The sequence below is a fragment of the Lepisma saccharinum genome, chromosome 1 (assembly GCF_977018435.1).
Source record: "Lepisma saccharinum chromosome 1, izLepSacc3.1, whole genome shotgun sequence".
Taxonomy (NCBI): domain Eukaryota; kingdom Metazoa; phylum Arthropoda; class Insecta; order Zygentoma; family Lepismatidae; genus Lepisma; species Lepisma saccharinum.
Window position 1 is genome coordinate 25,668,805 of NC_139229.1, and position 19,615 is coordinate 25,688,419.

A 19,615-nucleotide genomic window follows, 5' to 3' on the forward strand; every position below is an offset into this window, starting at 1 on the left:
AACCACTGGTCTAGAGATTACAATTTCTGTAAAACTGAGTCCGAGGTTTGAATCCTGAAAGAGATATTATTTTCTGTCATTATTACAATAACTGATCCCATTGTCGTCGTAATCAAAAATAGTTTAAAGTCCATTTTATGCTCAAATACATTAATTGGAACTGGATTTATAATTTAAATTTGACTCCGACCCATTGTGCAATGTGTCTCCATCGGGACTTGAACCTGGCACTCTTTGGTTACAAGGCAACGTGGTAAACCACATCGAGGAGGTCCGCCGTGGTAAACGTCACGTTATAATAAATATGCAAAGCAAAAACAAAAGCAAAGCAAAAACATGAATTTATTCTTGAGAATGTTAAAAAACAACAACAACAAGAAACAGAACATTTGAGTCGCCAATAATATTCTGCATATTACATATCATAATTGTGATGGCGATTTGTGAGTTTACCTTCATTAATTGCCATTCATGATCGTCAACATTGCGATTAACTAAAAGTAACAGAAAAGCGGCACAACATTTAAAAAAATATAATATACGTATAATAAAAAAATAGGTGTGAAACTGAAAAAGAAAGGTAATAACAAGTTGATATTTACTACCTATTTTTTGTGCTTTTTGAAGTTGTCAAATTTTGTCATTTTTGGCGCCAATTTACCTGTCCATTTAGCATGCTTTGTGGCTATTATAAACCCGCTCCCTACTGATAACACGAACTCAAGACAGAAATAAACAAAGTGTGAAAACACCTACTTCAGTGTCTTTGTGCATGATACTTGCACAAACCATCAACGTTGTTTTGGGAGAATGCAGGGTGCAAGTTAAGAGGTGCACAATTTTCGAAATTGCCGCAAAAAAAGTGGCACGCATCTATTTTTCCTACTACATCTCGAGGCACTGGTGTACACATGGGGGAGCTGATGCGGCTATAACTCTCCCGAAATTTCTGCCTTTGAACAACTTTCAAAAGGAAGCTTAAAAGTGGTTAATTATGAAATATGTTATACTGTCTCTCCCCCTCCCCTCTGAAAAAAAACCTGCACACGTTAGTGTCTAGAGGAGAGTTACAAATCACTCTCATAATTTAAAGTGCTGTTTGCGCTGGAATACTACTAAATGTGCTAGAATTTAAATTTGACAATAATTTCAATGTTAAAAGCGTCATTATTATTATTATTATTATTAATGTTTTTATAAAGTCCTATTATTGTTATAATTACGTCCCTGCCTAAATTCACAGCCAGAAATAAGATTGATTGATTGATTGAGTTGTTTTAAGTCCACTTTGTGCACAGTAAGGTTAATCGGGACTGGACCTACAGTTTCAAGTGGGATCCGAACCACTATGTGCCTCCACCGGGTATCGAACCCGGGACCCCTTAATTACAAGGGAACGACGGTACCACTGCGCCATCGGGAAGGCCCAGAAATTAGAATAAAACGCGATCTTCTTTCTTCAGGAAAGCAACATCTTGACAGGCGGCCCTAAGACCAGCACAAAGCTTGAATGGAGACAATACTACAAGCTTGTTCAACAAATGTTGGCGAGATGGTTGCGGACAACCAAGGGCGGCACTGCGTCCCAAATACTCTCTGAACTGCCCGTCATAAAATGTTCCTGCGAGACCTATTTCTAATCTGTGGTAGTCACTGTATGACTAGACCCCTTTGTGTCGAACCTGACAATGCAGGGAGCGGTCTTTCTTGCTTTAAGGGATTAAGGGAAGGGAATGGCATTCAAATGGCAGGGAAGACTTATCCCTGGGTTGAGTTATTGTACCCCTGCTGTTTCAGTGCACCGTTTCTGTAAGGCAATACGCAAATACGGTTAAATTTTCCCTTCCCCAGTAAACCTTTGTTTTCGATTCATTCTGCTAGATTTTGCTTCTATCCAGGGTGCCAAGTACCAGAACAGTCCAATGACCTCGCTGCCTTCGAGCAAGCAATAACTTTAGTGAGGAGGTAGGAGGGCTTGGGGAGGGAGGAGGGGCAGATGCAAGAGGACGAAGAAAATGTAGCAGTTTACTTACATGATGACTCGTGAAAGTATTTGTTATTGCCTGTTTGAAAGAATGAAAGGTATGAAATTAGTAATATTTTTTTTGTTCGCTTCGCTTTCAATATAAGCGTTTCTAGTAAGTAACAAGTTATAATTGTTACCCCAAAAAACTGTGTATATGTGTGCGTGTGTGTAATATGATTTGTTAATGATGACGTACTGGATACCAAATAATGAAAAAAGTAAAGTAATGTGCTCCCCTGTGCTTTTCGCTATGCCATGAAAGCGTATAGGGATGTGTAGTTAGGGCTCCACACTTTCTTGATCACGGGCGAAGGTGGAGGTGATGTGATCAATCAGCACCACGTCCCTGGCCTCGTTTACCTGCCAGAGTTTCCTCCATGTACCCACTTTATACGTACGACGCTGGGTGGGCACCGGAGCCGCTCGAACAGGTGAAAAAAAAATCCCGGTATCCTCCAGAATGAATAGGAAAGATCCTACACAGAATAATTTATCAGTTTAGCACTTCCACAGGGGATATAGTTTCGATAAAAAAGAAGACGTTGTCATTGAGACAAGCAGAAAGTAAAATACATTAAGGAAAACTGTAAAGTAATAGTTTAATAGTAATTACATAAATTGATTTGCTTCCTGAAAATTGTTGAACTCTAATTTTTATTTGACCTCCAGTATTCACATATACGTATATTATATACACTTCTCAGTAGTTTAATATACCAATGCACTATATATGTAGAAATATTATAATGTAATATAATATTTATAATATATATATCTGTGTGTGTATGTGTGTGTGTGTGTGTACATTACACACACAGAGTTATTTACCTTTACTGTCTGGAAATATTTACATAGGAACAAATTTCAGATTTGGCCCCCCGAACTGATCAACCTAGCTACGTCCCTGGTGCTTTGTCCATTTTATTGACTTTACAGTGTTTTAACAAATGAAGACCACATGGAAAGATCGTGCTTTGTCAATTTTATTGACTTTACAGTGTTTTAACAAATGAAGGTCACATGGAAAGAAAATGCTTTGTCCATTTTATTGACTCTACAGTGTTTTAACAGATGAAGACCACAATGAAAGAACGTGCTTTGTCCATTTTATTGATTTTACAGTGTTTTAACAAATGAAGACCACATGACAAGATCGTGCTTTGTCAATTTTATTGACTTCACAGTGTTTTAACAAATGAAGACCACATGGAAAGAACGTGCTTTGTCCATTTTATTGATTTTACAGTGTTTTAACAAATGAAGACCACATGACAAGATCGTGCTTTGTCAATTTTATTGACTTCACAGTGTTTTAACAAATGAAGACCACATGGAAAGAAAATGCTTTGTCCATTTTATTGACTTTACAGTGTTTTAACAAATGAAGACCACATGACAAGATCGTGCTTTGTCAATTTTATTGACTTCACAGTGTTTTAACAAATGAAGACCACATGGAAAGAAAATGCTTTGTCCATTTTATTGATTTCACAGTGTTTTAACAAATGAAGACCACATGGAAAGAAAATGCTTTGTCCATTTTATTGACTTCACAGTGTTTTAACAAATGAAGACCACATGGAAAGAAAATGCTTTGTCCATTTTATTGACTTTACAGTGTATTAACAAATGAAGACCACATGACAAGATCGTGCTTTGTCAATTTTATTGACTTCACAGTGTTTTAACAGATGAAAACCACAATGAAAGAACGTGCTTTGTCCATTTTATCGATTTTACAGTGTTTTAACAAATGAAGACCACATAGAAAGAACATGCTTTGTCCATTTTATTGACTTTACAGTGTTTTAACAAATGAAGACCACATGGAAAGATCGTGCTTTGTCAATTTTATTGACTTTACAGTGTTTTAACAAATGAAGGTCACATGGAAAGAAAATGCTTTGTCCATTTTATTGACTCTACAGTGTTTTAACAGATGAAGACCACAATGAAAGAACGTGCTTTGTCCATTTTATTGATTTTACAGTGTTTTAACAAATGAAGACCACATGACAAGATCGTGCTTTGTCAATTTTATTGACTTCACAGTGTTTTAACAAATGAAGACCACATGGAAAGAACGTGCTTTGTCCATTTTATTGATTTTACAGTGCTTTAACAAATGAAGACCACATGACATATCGTGCTTTGTCAATTTTATTGACTTCACAGTGTTTTAACAAATGAAGACCACATGGAAAGAAAATGCTTTCTCCATTTTATTGACTTTACAGTGTTTTAACAAATGAAGACCACATGGAAAGAAAATGCTTTGTCCATTTTATTGACTTTACAGTGTTTTAACAAATGAAGACCACATGACAAGATCGTGCTTTGTCAATTTTATTGACTTCACAGTGTTTTAACAAATGAAGACCACATGGAAAGAAAATGCTTTGTCCATTTTATTGACTTTACAGTGTTTTAACAAATGAAGACCACATGACAAGATCGTGCTTTGTCAATTTTATTGACTTCACAGTGTTTTAACAAATGAAGACCACATGGAAAGAAAATGCTTTGTCCATTTTATTGACTTTACAGTGTTTTAACAAATGAAGACCACATGACAAGATCGTGCTTTGTCAATTTTATTGACTTCACAGTGTTTTAACAAATGAAGACCACATGGAAAGAAAATGCTTTGTCCATTTTATTGACTTTACAGTGTTTTAACAAATGAAGACCACATGACAAGATCGTGCTTTGTCAATTTTATTGACTTCACATTGTTTTAACAAATGAAGACCACATGGAAAGAAAATGCTTTGTCCATTTTTTTGACTTTACAGTGTTTTAACAAATGAAGACCACATGACAAGATCGTGCTTTGTCAATTTTATTGACTTCACAGTGTTTTAACAAATGAAGACCACATGGAAAGAACGTGCTTTGTCAATTTTATTGATTTTACAGTGTTTTAACAAATGAAGACCACATGACAAGATCGTGCTTTGTCAATTTTATTGACTTCACAGTGTTTTAACAAATGAAGACCACATGGAAAGAAAATGCTTTGTCCATTTTATTGATTTTACAGTGTTTTAACAAATGAAGGCCAGATTGAAAGAACGTGCTTTGTCCATTTTATTGATTTTACAGTGTTTTAACAAATGAAGACCACATGACAAGATCGTGCTTTGTCAATTTTATTGACTTCACAGTGTTTTAACAAATGAAGACCACATGGAAAGAAAATGCTTTGTCCATTTTATTGACTTTACAGTGTTTTAACAAATGAAGTCCACATGGAAAGATCGTGCTTTGTCCATTTTATTAACTTTCCGGTGTTTTAACAAATGAAGGCCACGTGGAAAGAAAATGATTTGTCCATTTTATTGTCTTTACAGTGTTTTAACAAATGAAGGCCAAATCGAAAGAAAATGCTTTGTCCATTTTATCGATTTTACAGTGTTTTAACAAATGAAGGCCACATGGAAAGAAAATGCATTGTCCATTTTATTGACTTTACAGTGTTTTAACAAATGAAGGCCACGTGGAAAGAACATGCTTTGTCCATTTTATTGACTTTACAGTGTTTTAACAAATGAAGACCACATAGAAAGAACATGCTTTGTCCATTTCATTGACTTTACAGTGTTTTAGCAGATGAAGACCAAATGGAAAGAAAATGCTTTGTCCATTTTATTGACTTTACAGTTTTTTAACAAATGAAGACCACATAGAAAGAACATGCTTTGTCCATTTTATTGACTTTACAGTGTTTTAACAAATGAAGGCCACATCGAAAGAAAATGCTTTGTCCATTTTATTGACTTTACAGTGTTTTAACAAATGAAGACCACATGGAAAGATCGTGCTTTGTCCATTTTATTGACTTTACAGTGTTTTAACAAATGAAGACCACATAGAAAGAACATGCTTTGTCCATTTTATTGACTTTACAGTGTTTTAACAAATGAAGGCCACATCGAAAGAAAATGCTTTGTCCATTTCATTGACTTTACAGTGTTTTAGCAGATGAAGACCAAATGGAAAGAAAATGCTTTGTCCATTTTATTGACTTTACAGTGTTTTAACAAATGAAGACCACATAGAAAGAACATGCTTTGTCCATTTCATTGACTTTACAGTGTTTTAGCAGATGAAGACCAAATAGAAAGAAAATGCTTTGTCCATTTTATTGACTTTACAGTGTTTTAACAAATGAAGACCACATGGAAAGAAAATGCTTTGTCCATTTTATTGACTTTACAGTGTTTTAACAAATGAAGACCACATGGAAAGAAAATGCTTTGTCCATTTTATTGACTTTACAGTGTTTTAACAAATGAAGACCACATAGAAAGAACATGCTTTGTCCATTTTATTGACTTTACAGTGTTTTAACAAATGAAGGCCACATCGAAAGAAAATGCTTTGTCCATTTTATTAACTTTACAGTGTTTTAACAAATGAAGACCACATGGAAAGATCGTGCTTTGTCCATTTTATTGACTTTACAGTGTTTTAACAAATGAAGGCCACATGAAAAAAATGCTTTGTTCATTTTATTGACTTTACAGTGTTTTAACAAATGAAGGCCACGTGGAAAGAAAATTCTTTGTCCATGTTATTGACTTTACAGTGTTTTAACAAATTAAGGCCACATGGAAAGAAAATGCTTTGTCCATTTTATTGACTTTACAGTGTTTTAACAAATGAAGGCCACATGGAAAGAAAATGCTTTGTCCATTTTATTGACTTTACAGCGTTTTAACAAATGAAGGCCACATGGAAAGCAAATGCTTTGTCCATTTTATTGACTTTACAGGAGAACACATTATTTCCCTGTATTCACAACCAAAGCCTCTTTGTAATGTAAGGAGAAAGCACGATCTTTTCTTGTACAATTTATAGTGGTAAAGACCCTTCACGGACCTATTTGATACCATCTTTACCTCAATTTGGCTAAAAATGGACAAAGCGCATTATTTCCCTGTGGTCTTCAAATGTTTTTTAAACTTTGAGAAGAGTGGGCCTCTTACACTGTTTATCAGGAAGTTGTAAATTTCTCCTTACCTTTTTAATGTGTTATGTTTGTCTTGTGCAGGTCCCTTTACAACATTGCACTCTTTACCTTCTCAAGGGGCATTTTTAACTTTAAGGTAAGGATTTTAGATAGGGGATATTTAAAACTCAATATGCTGACCAAGGCAGACTTTATTTTATTTTAGAACATAAACTAAATGTTACGTTTCAACCTTCTAGCAAGGTCTTCTTCAGACTCTGTACCAAATGCAAATGAAATAAGGTACAAAACAGGAAGATAAATATACACAAAAATCACTCCCCTCCAGACACAAGATTATTGTGCCTTTTTTAATTTACGATTTGGTACAGAGTCTGAAGAAGACCTTGCTAGAAGGTTGAAACGTAACATTTAGTTTATGTTCTAAAATAAAATAAAGTCTGCCTTGGTCAGCATATTGAGTTTTTGATTATCGTGGAAACAAGGCTTAATGGTGTTATAAGGGCATATTTCCCCGTATACACTGAAGGGTACAAAAGGACCATTCCTGCCCCCAAACATTTTAACTCGTTCATTCATGCATTCAACTACGTAATGTGTGTGTGTGTAAAGTGGCAGAAAAACGTCACTAAACAATAATAGTGTATGTATGTGTTGTGCATGCATATTTGTGTGTGTGTGTGCGTGCAATTCGAATAGTCTGCAGATTCGACTTCTGAAATTTGATCCTGGGTAGACTACTGGTTGAAGATCATTTGCTGCAGTGAAGATGTAAGAAAATAAGTTTGGAAATAACTGACACGTGTGATGATGAGCCATGGATTTTCCTACGTTGGTTTAGCTTGGTGTTCTTGGCGTCTGTTTTTGTCACACAGTGCATACAGGGACGGGGCTAGAGTTCAACGTCTGTCTCGTCTCGATACCCCAGATAAGGCATGAGTTTAAATTTCCGGACGTTGCTTACCGTCGACATCATTAAAATTATTTCAATTTTCATATTGTTATTCACATACCCTTGGAAGATATATAAAGTCTTGCTTACCCACGCAGCTGGCCACAAACACCATTGTGACTGTCCTGAAATCCGGGTATTGCTCTATCTTTGGGAAGAAATAGTTGGGAGTGTTTGAATACCAACGTCGATTTATTGGCTTGTCGTCAACATCTGGAATGGGGAGATGAGGCATCAACACATCTATATCAACAATAATTTTTGGCACAACCCCTAGCACATGAAGTTATTTGCTTTGGAAATTCAATGCTACTATTCACCATTAATCACTAATTGACCAGTTTTAACAACAGATCCAAGTATATGTTAGCTAGTCTCTATAATAGTTTCTGTAACTATGCAATAGAAACAACAATCAACTTTGTGAGAATTTGATTGTTGTGTCTGGTAAAAATGGGTTCTAGTAATGTACGAGATGTATCTCGTAAAAGGAGATACTGAGTACAGTGTGGTGCATAGCAAGGACGTATTTATGGGAGTCCAAGGGGTCCGGACCCCCCCCCCTCCAGAAAGACTTACTATCTATATATACAGGGTGTCATTTTAATGGCGCCCACGGACCACGGAAACGTATAGAGGACATCAAAACAAACAACATTTCTCAGTAACATTTTTCTCGTTGGTGCATCATTTCGGAGCTACAGTCGTTCAAAAGAGTCCGTTTTGCCGCCTGAATGCTGGCAACCACACACATTTGATTGCATTTGTGACGTCATATCCCATCGTCAAGCTATGCGTTCCAGGGTTGCCAGGAACACTCATATGTTGTGAAAAATGACATAACTACAATCAGCTACATTATGTACGTAAAAGAAAACGAGAAAACACGTTCTTTAACCTAACAGGAAGTAAACAAACGACACGAAAACTGGTAGATAGAAAATGGAATTCAAGTGGAAGTGGTCATATCGAATTTTGTCTCAGCTTACATATCAAATATTTGCAAAATCTAGTTACCAAGTTGGCATCTACAATTTAGTCTATCCACTTCTTCCTTCTGATACTAGTTGTCTGTGACACACTGAACAGACGACAAAATAGAAATGAAATAACTCAAAATTCCAAAGGGAAGCAACACATAATAATATAATGTATATTCAGGGCATTATGAGGCAAGTGACAAAAATGGTTGGAAATACTGGGATATAAGTAGTAGTAATACAAGTTCCCCGACGACTGTGTTTATCTATGCACAGGATACACATGTAATAGTTTGCAACTGTGATCGGGGCAGTATATTCGCTACTGATTCATAATTAGATTGTTACTGTGGTTGTACGTGTTTTAGCCGTAATGTAACAACGTGAACCTCGGATACTTCCGTTATCAGCACAAAGTACCACAAGGCATCTGGACACAAACCTGTAGATATCAACCTTGCAACGAGATTTGAAAATGTAGCTGGGCGCAAACAGCCACATGTAAGCTGTAAGTCCAATAAAATGTATTCTTGTTGATATTTGACATGTAGGCTGAGACAAAATCCGATATTAACACTTCATTTTGAATACGTTTTTACCATTTCTCATATCGTTGGTTCTCTTTCCCCTTCCCCTGAGATGACTGCTGACCTTCTGGCTGGTAGACTATGATGTTCGGTCTACTGGACGCGTTTCTCGCTTCGTTTTACACCTAATCATGTGGTTGGTAGTTTGTTAATTTTCACAAAATTTGTGTATTCCTTGCAACCCTGCCGTGCGCTGTTTCGCCGCAGGAAATGACATCACAGATACGATCAAATGTTGTGTTGCGTTGCCAGCATTCAGGCGGCAAACGGTCTTTTTTTAACGGCTGTAGCGCCGAAATGATGTACCAACGAGAAAAATGTTACAGAGAAAAGTTGTTTGTTTTTATGTCCTCTATACGAATCTGTGGTCCGTGGGCGCCATTAAAATGACACCCTGTATAATGAATGTGTGTGTGTGTTTGTTTGTTCCGGCATAACTCTCGAACGCCTGGAGCAATTTCAACCTAACTTGGTACACGTATCACTTGAATCTGGAAATAATTTTTTTTGGGGTAAGACACTCCTAGGAGTGGGATGGGAAGGGGTGGCATGTAAAAATAATAGCGAACGACCGATATTAAAATCCGCACAAACAGACATCCGTGACTCTATGCAATCCCGCACAACTATAGTGTTTCTCGGGTTGTCTAACATTCCGGCTGTGTTGCGAATGAAATCCTAGTTTTCGTGACTCCCAATGCGGTTCAACTCCAAGTTCATCACCTATCGACATGGGAGGGTGAGAGGGGGTGAAAAATTAAATGCCACAAATGACCTAGATTAGTGTCGAATCCATAGTTTTCGGAGTCGCTAAGCTAATTGGTGATATTCACGGTCACATTTAAAATTAGTTACATTTTACACTATAGTTAGAATTCATGTCTAATACAAGATTGTGATAAATAAATACCCGTTATTATATCTATTTATTTTTATTATTATTATTTGGATCACACTGCTTTAATAAGGAGCTTTACTTTTGGTCAACTGGATCTAACGTTGAACTTTTTTATATTATTCGATAATTATTCAATTCTTCATCTATTTGACATTAATTTACCTTGTTTTTCTTTACAAAATTTCCGGATCTTAAGTACAAGCAAGTTAGATAATAAATATATGATGTTATATTTATACCATCTTTTTAAGTACTCATGTAATAATAAAAATATAGTATTAATAAATTTACATACTTTAATTAATATTTAATATAATTATAACCTAATTATTTTAATTTAAACAATATTATTTATTATTATTATTGTGACACTTCGTGCGGATGTGCCTGGTGCATAGTTATTGCACAGCAAATTTTCACTACTTTCTCTGCCTTTTCTCTTGCATCCAACACGCTTTTAATGATTTGCCTGGTAATACTTATGGATCGCACTCTGCAGGAAGCCCATATTGTCAAGATAGAGATACTCCGGAAGAAATGAAAATCTTAGCGCTCAAAAAAAAAATTTCGATAATATTGTAATGCTATACATCACTAATTTACCAGTTTTAAAATCGGATCCAGAGTACAGTCTGAGAAAAAAATACCTGGGCCACGGGACGTAGAATTTCGTAACGTCTTAAAGCCTGTTGTTTATGCAACCCAAATAACAAAATATTCGCTTAAGTTTGCCTGGTGATTCTGACTTCTCGGGAAGGATTGAGCTTTGATAGCATGAGTCACATGACTCGTGCCCCAGCCACTACAAACAGCTGGGTGCTACGATGCCTCCAGAAGAAAATTTCAGGAACTGGTTTCTTGACAAGAGCTACTCGTAAGGAAATACTATTCTATCAAGTGATATTAGAGTCATTGTCAAGAAGGTTCGCTGAAATGATGGTTCTCATCACAGACCACATGCCACACGTTAATTGTTTAAGTCTAGTTCATGCACTGGACCTACAGATTAAAATGGGATTCGAACCAAAGCCTCTCTACTTGGTATTGAATTCGGAAGCCTTTCATTACATGGCGAAGACGTTACTACTACGACATCAGAGAGGCAATGGAACCCCTTGAGAAAGAGATAAGCGAAAATTGCTACCTGACAAACCATATTTGCCCGTAAATTTTAAATATAAGACAATATTTTGTACTGACAGTTTCGAACCGTGGGAGAGGCATATATTTTTTTGTACCATCGTCCATTTCACGAGTTTATAATTCTTCCTCACCGACACGAGTAACGCGAGTGGTAGAAGAAAAGCGAAGTAAAATAACTGAAACAGAAATAAAAGGAAAAAGCGAAATAAATTTTATTCATAATATTCTGCAGTCACTTGAGTTGTATTCACGGGATGCTATCTTTAAAGAAAGCCGTGGTCTCTTCCTTGTCTCTTTCGCTTTCTTTGTGCTCTTGCTTCCCCCGTCACGATTGGTCTAAAACTAATTAATGCGACGTTAATTAAACAATCCAAACAACGAAACAATGCACAATCAACTGCACAAGACAACATTCCAAATGTTTTCGAATCGGAAAACAATTGAGATGCTGTAAAATGACTTAAGATGCAGTAATAAAGTGGGAATTCGGTACCGTATAGAATTAAATCGGTAGAGATGTTCGATTTGATTGGATGTTTGTTATTTAGATTTGCTATTCTTTCACTTTTGGCAAATAGCGACGATGAAGATGAGTGATGCTATGATGAAATTGATGAAGGGACACTTACCAAGGACACCCACGCCCAAGTCGAGATTCTAACCAGGGACCCATGGCATCGTAGCGCGCTGTGCTAACCACTCCTCCATGGAGTGGACATTATAGCATATTTTGTGTGCTCAATTGGGATCAATCAATGAAATGAATAGGCATATTATATGATTAATAAATTCATATCATAATACCACGTCATATTATTCGGCACGAAGTAACATCAGAGACATTCAATCTTGCATTTTTGCCTTTCAACTAATTCTTTGAATTCAGGTTAATCACAACAATAAGATAAATTATGAAGAAAATGATAGTGAATGTGGGATATTGACAGTTATTACGAATTTCCTGAGAGAAACAACATTAAGCAGGCTCGGTGGTCAAGCTCATTAAGTGATTGACATTCGATATCGTCGCCAAAGTTCCCGGTTTTGAGTACCGTCCTTGTCGGGGGTGTTTGACTATTTCGTCATCAATTTCGTGTAATGGTCACTCGTCCTTATCGTCGCGATCATCGAACAGGGAATAAAAATTATAAAAATAAATACGATGGAAGAGTACTTATTTCATCTCTCACGAAATCTCCTACAAAACCGGAATATATAAAATACATGTATATTCATTCACATACATTTTCGATTTCTATATTTAACTAGTCGAGACCGAGAACGGGACAGCAATTTTCAATTCGACAAACCGAGAGGCGGAGAAACTGTCAAGTCTCGTTTCTTCTTGGCACCTCCGTAATCGAGTTGTTCTGTTTGTCATTGGCTTTGTATTGGCAATTATTGTCATTATTCTTCCCCTGCAGGTAAACCATAACGATGAATTATGATGAAATGAAGCAGATAAAAGGGCAAGAACAAGAAAGTCATGCCTGTTCGGGACTCCAACCCAGAACCTTATGTAACGAGATTTGAAATTCTGGAGAAGGCGTCCGTGTTTCGCTTGGTTTTCTCTTTCCTCTACTTCTCTTATATTATCATACATGTATAATAAAAATGGATCTCATACGATATGTTGCGATTCATAATTGTGCTGGTTAGATGCTACAGATGTGAACTCCAACCTGCAATATATTATTCCCTTTTGTTTCGTATCTGGTTGAACATGAAATTTTCTTACACTGTGACAATTTCTTTCTTAGTTTTGGTTTGGTGCACAGATATGCTAATCTGGACTCGACCTTCAGTTTAAAGTGGGATACTAACCACTATGTGCATCCATCGTGTATCAAACCCGGGATCCACTGATTACAAGGCGACGACGTTATCACTACTCCATCGAGGAGGCCCCATGACAAAATGTTATTCACTCGATCTCTACCATAATTTATTTCAGCATTTACATTTTCGTTTTCTTCTTCTTTTTTCCTTTTGTTAACTACTCTTATACAACTCTTTTTGCGTCTTCGAATTTCTTCTTGTTTCAGGAAAAAATAATACATGCAGGCTCTATAAAAATCCCCCGTTCAAATAGATAAAACGTTCACTCTCGAGAACTAATTTACATGTTTATCACTAACGTAACCATTAGGAAACTATTGAAATGTTAACTGATATAACTGCAGATGAAACAATACTTACAGCCACTAACGAAATATCTATTCTTGTGTAGCCTCACAGACAACAAGTATCTGGTGAGTCATTCACTCTTGCTGACTACGGGCGAAGGTCACTGAACTAAAGGGTGGTGGCAAGCAAGCAGGCTTGTGCTCTACCAAAGACGAGGTCACGTGTTCCAGTTATCAATGGCGTACGAAATAAGGAGGAACACAGCTATCTGACGTATGTTTTGGTCCCGTCATTGCACGTAGACAGTGGCGTATGCTGGTTCTAACGAGTGGGTAATCTCCGACCTTTTGATCCTCAAACTCCAAATGTTTCCGTGCAATTTATGTCACGCTCCATATTGGATTTAGGAATATTGTGTCGGAATGTTTGTCTTATTGCTACGATAACAATCAATTAATTCTCGTTATTGCAGTTTACTATACGCGTAGAATTTCAAATAATAAAACAAGACAGTATTATAAAGCTATAAAAAAACAGCCTGTGAAATATAAAAATGAAAGACGTGCACTAGTGAAATAAAAACCCGCAATATTAATTTAAGTGCAAAATTCAACTTACTCCAGGACCCGATTACTTGTGCTGTACTACATCCAAAGCACGCTGTTTGTCCAGTTGCACGTCAATACGTGTCTGGGCGAAAGATTGCAGCTTAACAAAGGAAGTTATGTGACTTTTGGATTTTTCATGTTTGGCACAAGTGTTGCAAAGATTACAGTCACGCGTCCATACATTCTTTTCAGCCCCGAAAAGTAAGCACGGCGAACAAAAATGCAAAGCTTATTAACACTTATACTTCCTGTCAACCATGGTGTTTTGTCATAATTTGCTTGCGAAAATGCCTCACATATTCCCGATTTTGTCTTTGTGTGTAGAAATAAGTTCAAGCGATGACACTGGCCTACCTGTATTAACAATTTGCAACTTCTCCTGAAAAGATCTTGTTCCAAAAGGTTTCACCAGCAAATCTTGTATCACATCCATTACCCTTTAACACAGCACTATCACGACAAACACTAACACCTAAATAAATAATAAACACGAAGCACAGCACGAAGCCAACGACTACACGCATTCAGTTTCACGCGCCAAACTTCTGTTGTTGTGTTCCTGGCTCAGAATGAAATTCCCTATGAATAATAAAAAAAATCCCTTTCCGAGCTCGAATTGACAGGTTTTTAAAAGTTCGAATCATTGCAGGTCAGAGTCAGAATTTTAATTCGGGATGAGGATCATCCCTTATTATCAGCCGCCACATAAATTTGAAACAGTGGGGTTAGAAGTCCTGAAGATGAATCTCAGATTATTAGAACGTATTAAGCAAAGTGTTTAATCCTGCTAATGAAGTAAAATGAATTACCACTATACACTTTTTAAATTAGATATTTGTAGGATTTCGGGGAGGGGGGTTTCCCTTTAAAAAAATATTCAGTTCCGTGAGATAAGTATTCTCGCTGCTTTTGAAGATTAGAGAGGAGAAACAATCACTATTTTTGTAAATACAAGGATGGGGGGAGTCAGCAAATAGGTGCTTTAATTGCTTAAGCCTTGAATTTTAATTCAGTTTGCTTCATCTTCAATATTTAAGCTTTTCCCTTTTGATAAATTTATGTTCAAGTAACAGAAATCAGCAAGACAGAAGCAAATGTAAAGTGAAAATTAGCGTAGAATTGGTTTGCCCATGTTATTCAGTTTTCCTGTTCTTCGCACTCTACCGGGTATGTTTTCCCTAGTTGAGCGGAGGGAACGGAAAAGGCTCTCAAGGTTGAGAGTGCGACCGGTGGACTCTCACAAGAAGGAGCTTACCCTGGGCACGGAATCACCGCGCCTGAAAAGCAGTGTTTCCTCCCCCTCTTTCCTTTCTCCTCCCTCCTCGCCAAGGGTTGTAAGGAAAGCGGGAGGAATGACGTCAGGGTGAGATTCCCTGAAGTCATTCCACCGGCTGGAGAAAGGTTCCCGGACATTCGGTGGCAAACGATTGGAAGTATTCGCGCGCTGGAAGCAAGGAAATGTATGCATCGAAATTGGTTTGGAAGAATATTGCGAGGAAATGTATATATATATATATATATATATATATATATATATATATATATATATATATATATATATATATATTAAAAAAAAGAAATACAGCCGGGTCATCTGCGATTACCTAGATGACCCAGAGTATACGCCGCTGCACGTAGAACACTTTATCGTAGTGGCCTTGAAGTTCCCTCAGGGCACTCCTACGTAAAGGCTTCTGAGCTAGAAGGATATCTTCCCCATTGAGTGGAGGAAAAGTGGGTGCGTATAGAGGTCCCTCAACTTTCGTATTCTGTTTCATTTCAGAACCCGTGCTGTATCGTCGACTTAATCCAATCTATCCGATGTAGGTTTTAGGTTCTGTTTCTGTTCGGTTATTTCATGTTGTCTTCCTGCTTATGTTATTCGCGACGAAGGCTCTGGATTCGATAATCTGGACAATAACGGGATTGTGTTGGTTGCTTGATTTGGTGTCTTAAGTTCACGTTATGTCCTGTTAGGCTAATCGTGAATGGACCTACAGTTTAAAGGGGGATCCGAACCACTATGTTCCTCCACCGAGTATCGAACCCGGGATCCCTTAATTACAAGGCGCCCACGATCCCACTCCGCCATCGGGGATTGTGTTCGCAACGAATGAATCAAATTTGAGTGATATGATATGCAACCATTGGAAGACTATTGAAAGAAAAGCTACGGGAACCTGCCAGTTTTTCTACTGCAGACAGGAAACCATAAACATGCAAGAGAAGCTTATATTCTATGAAACCTGACGCTATGTGCTCGAATACTGGCTATATATAATCCATAGAGGCATAGCAACGTTAAACAACCTCTTATATGATACATATAGGTTTAAAAAGGTCGAAATACAAAGATTGTGTGCGCCTCACTGATCGCGTAGTGGTAAGGCCTTGTAATCAAGGGGTCTCGGGTACGATACCAGGTGATCGCACATAGTGGTTCGGATCCCACTTTAAACTGTATGCATTTCAGATTAGTCTATCTGTGCCGGTGACTCAGTCGGTAACGCGTCTGACTACCATGCTATAGGCCCCGGGTTCGATCCCCGGCCGGTTCAAGCCCGGGAACTTTTCTAACGTTGGAAGCGGCCCCGGCGCCCACCCAGCGTCGAATGACATGGATACCTGGGGGAAACCCTGGGGGTAAAGGCGGTCAGGGGCGTGATGCTGATCACATCACCCCCCACTCACGAACGAATCAAGAAAGTATGGGGCGGCGTGATGCTGATCACATCACCCCCACTCACGAACGAATCAAGAAAGTGTGGGGCGTTACCCCCACACCCCCTATACGCCTTCATGGCGTAGCGCTAAGCACAGGTGAGAACTTTACCTTTTTTTTTTTTGCATAAAGTGGACTTACAACAAAATTTAAAATTGCGATAAAGATTATGATAAGGTATTAAAGAATTGGGTCTAACACATTTTTTTATTGTTTACCAATGACCTTGTTAACGGTGGAAGCGGTCCCGGCGTCTACCCAGCGTCGAATAACATGGGTACCTGGGGGAAACCCTGGGGGGTAAAGGCGGCAGGGGCGTGATGCTGATCACATCACCCCCACTCACGACCGGATCAAGAAAGTGTGGGGCGTTACCCCCACACCCCCTATACGCCTTCATGGCGTGGTGCTATGCACAGGGGAACACTTTACCTTTTTACCTTGTTAACTAATATTCTTAATTTCAGTTTCAAGATGAAATCGGCTACGAAATAAAAGGAGTGGGTTCATATTTCTGTTACGAAATTCCACTTTTGTAGTAGACCTGTGCCACACTAAGATGTGACATAATAAACAAATCTGAGACACTTTCAAAGTATTAAATTGCTATCTACGTATTTGGGAACAATCTTTCAATATAATACTTTTTTTGGACGCGTCAAATCATAGTATTTAATTCCTGTTTTAGCAGCTTTAAGAAACCTGATTTTTTGGGGGGGTTACAAATGCCCTTTCTGCTCCCGTCAAGTTACGCCTATGAAAAAACAGGAATTCAAAGTAAAAGACTGTCCCGACTAAATCGGGAGACACGTCTGATAGATTTACAATTGGGAAAATCATAATTAAGCGTGTAGTTGAAAACAACCTATTTTCATATATTGCATGCAGCTCTACTTTTTCTGCAATGTGGATCAAGAACTGGGGACGTGGAGAAGCACAACACTCCACGTAACCAATAGTCACGTGACCCTCTTTGCTTTCCTGTCATGTTGACCTTCGCGTGGAACACATTTCTCGGTGTTAAGACAGGCAAAATCACCCGATCATCGAAGGGTGCAATATGTGTTGCCTACCCTCCTGCATTACTTGCTCCTATTAAAGCCTTATGGGGAAGAACTTTTTTCCATGACTGTACACGCTTTGTGGTGGCTATAATACTCCTGCAACTAAACATCAGACACAAGAACTTAACTGTGTGGGTTTTCGATTATTCTATCTGGTTAAAATGAGTTGTAGTGATATGAAAATGATTTGTTTGATTTTTGTGAAATAATTATTTTAATAAAAATATGTTTATATATAAACATAATCAGTGCCACCGTGTATTAGTTGTAAGCATTAATTTGGGTACTATCCTAATTGCAATTCTCAGATATAAAATTTGAATTGATTGTCTGATTTATTTGAGAACCCTTCGATGGCTCTCTTCATATAGTACCAATCGCAAGAAGACAGTGACGTCAGAGTCATCTTAGTCGTGAATTTCCTCCTTTTAAGGGAACCGTTTGATCTTCCAGGATCTCCTAGGGAAACGCGCTCTTTATTCCCGGAGATCAATAAGGAATGGGGGAAACGCCATGAAAGAAGTTAACGAAATCATCTTCGGATCGAAGGAAGAGCCGCTCTTTTTATGGGAATTATGGGAAGGGCGGGGTTTCCCCCTTTTTCACATGATGCTCCGGATTCTCGCCAGATGGTGTTGCCTCTGCCTGATATCGAATGTTCCTTTAACAAAGCCACGTGTTCCTTAATTTTTTTTTTCCTCCACGAATGTCACGCCGTAAGTGGAACCTTCGGCTATTCTTTTTGTAACCTGTCTTTCGCAAATATAGTTAGTCTATGTTACCGAGAAGATGGGATATGAAAATTGTGCTAGATCAAGAGATAAAACACGGTTGAAAGCAGACTTGGCCACAGCAAAGGAAGGGAGAGGTACAGAACTTCGTTGGAACACGTCCAAGAAGATGTTGTAGAACATTTCCTAAGTTGGAAAGGGAAGCCGTGTGCAGATATTCAAGACTTTCCTCAGAAATTTCTCATATTCATAATACAGCACGTATCTAGATATATATTTCGGGAGGGGTGCAAACTAAGAGTCTCACAAATAATAATACTTGTACATTAATATAATTAATAATTCTATTCATAATAATGATTTAAATAGATATTTACGTAGGTATTATTTTTAAATGAATACGTAAAAGATTGTCGAATAATACAGATATATCAGAATGTGTTCCTTATTGAGCTATCGGTAAAATTTGTATAAAAACAACTCTTCCGGCAAGGAAATTAATACCAATATACCAATAAATATTATTACAAGTAATAGTGTACATAGATCTCCTTGGGTACTGTCAATTCGAAGACATATGATTCAAAGCTAATCCTTGCCTTCCAATAAGTTCTGCGGAAGTAAATAATCCTCGATTATAAGAACTGGTAAACTATTATATTTTGATTATTTAATTTTCGTACTTGTCTTTCGATGCCTCCTCTCTCTAAATAGCAAGTGTCTACGATATAGAGTCCGAACATTCTCGGTTCGAGTCCAGGTCATATCATTGTAGTTAGTTCTCTGACCAATTTAATTAAAA

At 37.6% G+C, this 19,615-nt stretch overlaps 1 protein-coding gene across 1 annotated transcript in view; it reads right to left on the bottom strand.

Annotated features, from left to right (window-relative positions):
- The window catches only part of Culd (CUB and LDLa domain), a 77,332-nt gene that overhangs the window by 22,423 nt on the left and 35,294 nt on the right, over positions 1-19,615 (bottom strand). The window contains exon 10 of the mRNA XM_083137430.1: positions 8,044-8,166. Coding sequence (XP_082993556.1) covers positions 8,044-8,166 — 123 coding nt within the window. The remainder of the gene's footprint in view (positions 1-8,043; positions 8,167-19,615) is intronic.